The sequence below is a fragment of the Hemiscyllium ocellatum genome, chromosome 19, assembly GCF_020745735.1.
Source record: "Hemiscyllium ocellatum isolate sHemOce1 chromosome 19, sHemOce1.pat.X.cur, whole genome shotgun sequence".
Lineage (NCBI taxonomy): Eukaryota > Metazoa > Chordata > Chondrichthyes > Orectolobiformes > Hemiscylliidae > Hemiscyllium > Hemiscyllium ocellatum.
This window is the reverse complement of record NC_083419.1, coordinates 25,729,468-25,732,367: the sequence shown is the minus strand read 5'-3', so window position 1 is coordinate 25,732,367 and position 2,900 is coordinate 25,729,468. Positions and strand designations below refer to the sequence as shown.

Sequence of the window (2,900 nt, the reverse complement as noted above, 5' to 3'; positions counted from 1 at the left end):
ACAACCCTACATCCCAATAAAAGGCCTCTTTTCAGCTTTCACCAGGTCATTTCTGTTTTCTTTGCAAGGTAGGCCTCATTCCTGATGAACGTCGATCCTCCTGCTCCTCAGATGCTGCCTGACCTGCTGTGCTTTTCCAGCACCACACTCTCCACTCTAATCTCTAGCATCTGCAGTGCTCACTTACGCCTAGGTATATTGGGGAGCATTGTTATTACAATGACTGATAAATGATCTGATTCGAGTGTTCCGGAGCAAATTTAATACGTAAGTCGGAAGTTCTGCACTGATATAAATATTGCCCTGGCAACATGTCAAGAAAAAGATGAACACAAGTTTCGCAATAATTACACATTGTAGCGAAAAGGGGCTATGTATTGCAATGTAACAAACTACAGCGTGTTCTTGTTTTCAAGAGAGTTGTTCTGCAATCACAGACCCAATTCAATTCAGGGTGAAACATGTCACTGGTAATGTGACACGTTATTAAATGATATTCGGCACCAATAAGAAAATAAGACTTTAATATTAATAAGGTTGTGCTAATTCCAGTAGGGTATCTGAAATCACCATTATATATTCTGCAATTACACTCATTTCTGGATCTTGGTGAAGAGGTATTTTGACCATGGGTTCTCCCTCGGTTTCTCCCAACTGTTGGGAAGTTGCTTCACGTTTAACAGTGGCGTAACGTTAAACCTGAAATAAAATGCGTGCCCGCTTTATCTCCGAACAATAGTATACAAACACCGGTTGATATTCAGCATATCAGCAAGGGTATCCTACTTTACTTTAACAACTTAACAAGGAAGCCGGGAAAAAAAAATGCCAGTTTTGTTCAGAATTGAATGGACTGAGCATTGGAAGGAAAAAGAAGTCGACGCAGTTGAGATTCCCCCATGAGGTAGAGAGATCACTTGGTCATCAAAGAATAAACTGAATGTGTCTCTCTGTCCTAGGAAACGTTGCGTTTCGAAAATAGAAACGCTGTAATAATGACAGCGGCCAGACAGCTCAGTAAGACAAGTCCTGAGAGTTTGATACATTGCGACAGCTAAATGTTGGATAGAATTTCACCTGCTTCTATATATATGTATGTATGTATATATAGCCCATGGACTTGTCATCCAACTCTTTAAATGCCATCGAAACCCCTCTGCGGCTTTTGATCCACTGTCTCTCAATCTCCCGAAGGCATACATAAGTGCAAACCCCACACAAAACTTCACAATCGAGAATGATGGAGATGTTTGAGACCAATCCTTTTTACTATCACGATCAGCGATATCTGGTGAGTGAAAGTATGGGCTTTCCGCACTTGGACGGGGCTGAGGTGTCCCCCCTTTACCCGGGAAGCGAGGATGGCCTGTCCCCAGTTGGAGACGCGAGTCAGGCGGAGCCGAGCTGTGACAGTGGCGGAGAGGAACATGTCTACGCTCCGCCCGGCCTGAAGTCGCACTGCCCGGGCCAGTGCCTGATCTGGGCTTGTAAAGCGTGCAAAAGGAAGTCAGCCACCACCGACAGGAGGAAGGCGGCAACTCTCCGGGAGAGGAGGAGGCTCAAGAAAATCAACGAGGCTTTCGAAGCGTTAAAGCGCAGGACGGTGCCAAACCCTAACCAGAGGTTACCAAAAGTGGAGATCCTGCGCAGTGCCATCCACTACATTGAGAAACTCCAGGACCTGCTACATAGCTTTGACCAGCAGGATAAACTGCAGGAGAACGTGGACCCGATCAACGGCTGCAAAAGCTCCCATTCAATGGTAAGCGAGCATCAGACACTGCCGCCATCCTCCGTGTGCTGCAACTGTTGGTGTGCATACTGAGATCTGAGAGTGTGTCTACTGTCTAACCCCGTTCTAAATGTCTTCACAGGTATCAACTCCAGGCTGCTGGGGAACTAACAGCTGTCCTTCCGAATGGGGGAATCTCTCTGATCATTCGAATATCCCAAATAAACTCCACAAAGAGGGTAAATGCGTTTCTGTCAACCGTTAAGTAATCCAGCCACAGAAAGTACATCTTTTCAAAGAGATTGCGGTCAGTCTGCCTGCCTCTCCAGTCGGCAGGAAGCTCTCAGTCTCAATAGTGAACGAAGTGTAACGCTTCGCAGAAGCAGCTTTTTGACGTGAAAAGTTGATCAAAACGAAATCAAGTGCTCGGGAAAGAGAAAGCAAACAATCTGGAGGATTTTGTTTTTTTAAAAAACCCTGGCGTTGTGTCTTTCCCAGGCAGTCCAGTTTGTAAAGCGAGTTTGAGCACTGCGTTATTAATGTGGAGGAACATGGGTTAATAGGTCGCGCGAATTAATGGGTAGGAACACAGAAAGTTCTGACAATCATCATTAACTTGCTTGGTGTTGCCTGTCTTGCTTTAAACAGGGAATAGTTCGGAATCATCAGGCACCAGCAGTCTTCATTATCTGAGCTCGATAGTCGACAGTATTTCGACGGAGGAGGCCACTACGCTCTATACCCAAGACACAAATGCGAAGTAATCTGATTTATTACCAACCATTGGCTTGAGTTAGATTTATATAATTGTGATGACGTCGGTTCGCCATAGCTGTACTTTTGCCGACCGAATAACTTGTTTTGCCGTGTTGTACCTACACTTCGATATTGTTTGAAAGTGTCGATTTTTAGATTTAAAGTATCATTCCCTTCAGATAAGGAAAAGGCCAAACATGTTAAACGAATTATTTGACCAAGATTAATTCTCAAATAAAGTTTGAATAACGTAAGTTGTAAATATGTTTGTAAAAAAAACAAATTGTTCGCATATATCCAGCAATGTTTCGTAATTTTATACAGTAACTTTTTGTTTGTTTTAAGCAATATGGGTTTAGCATTCATTGTACAAACGGAATAAAAAAATCTCTATTTGATGTTTTCAATATGT

At 43.3% G+C, this 2,900-nt stretch overlaps 1 protein-coding gene across 1 annotated transcript; it reads left to right on the top strand.

The window, feature by feature from the left end:
• The first annotated feature begins 1,185 nt into the window (after window positions 1–1,185).
• On the top strand, window positions 1,186–2,700 carry myf6 (myogenic factor 6). Its single transcript, XM_060839308.1, has 3 exons — window positions 1,186–1,762; window positions 1,875–1,971; window positions 2,381–2,700. Exons 1-3 carry the CDS (start codon window positions 1,238–1,240, stop codon window positions 2,494–2,496), a joined length of 738 nt encoding a protein of 245 aa, XP_060695291.1. The 5' UTR covers window positions 1,186–1,237; the 3' UTR covers window positions 2,497–2,700.
• Window positions 2,701–2,900: the final 200 nt, after the last annotated feature.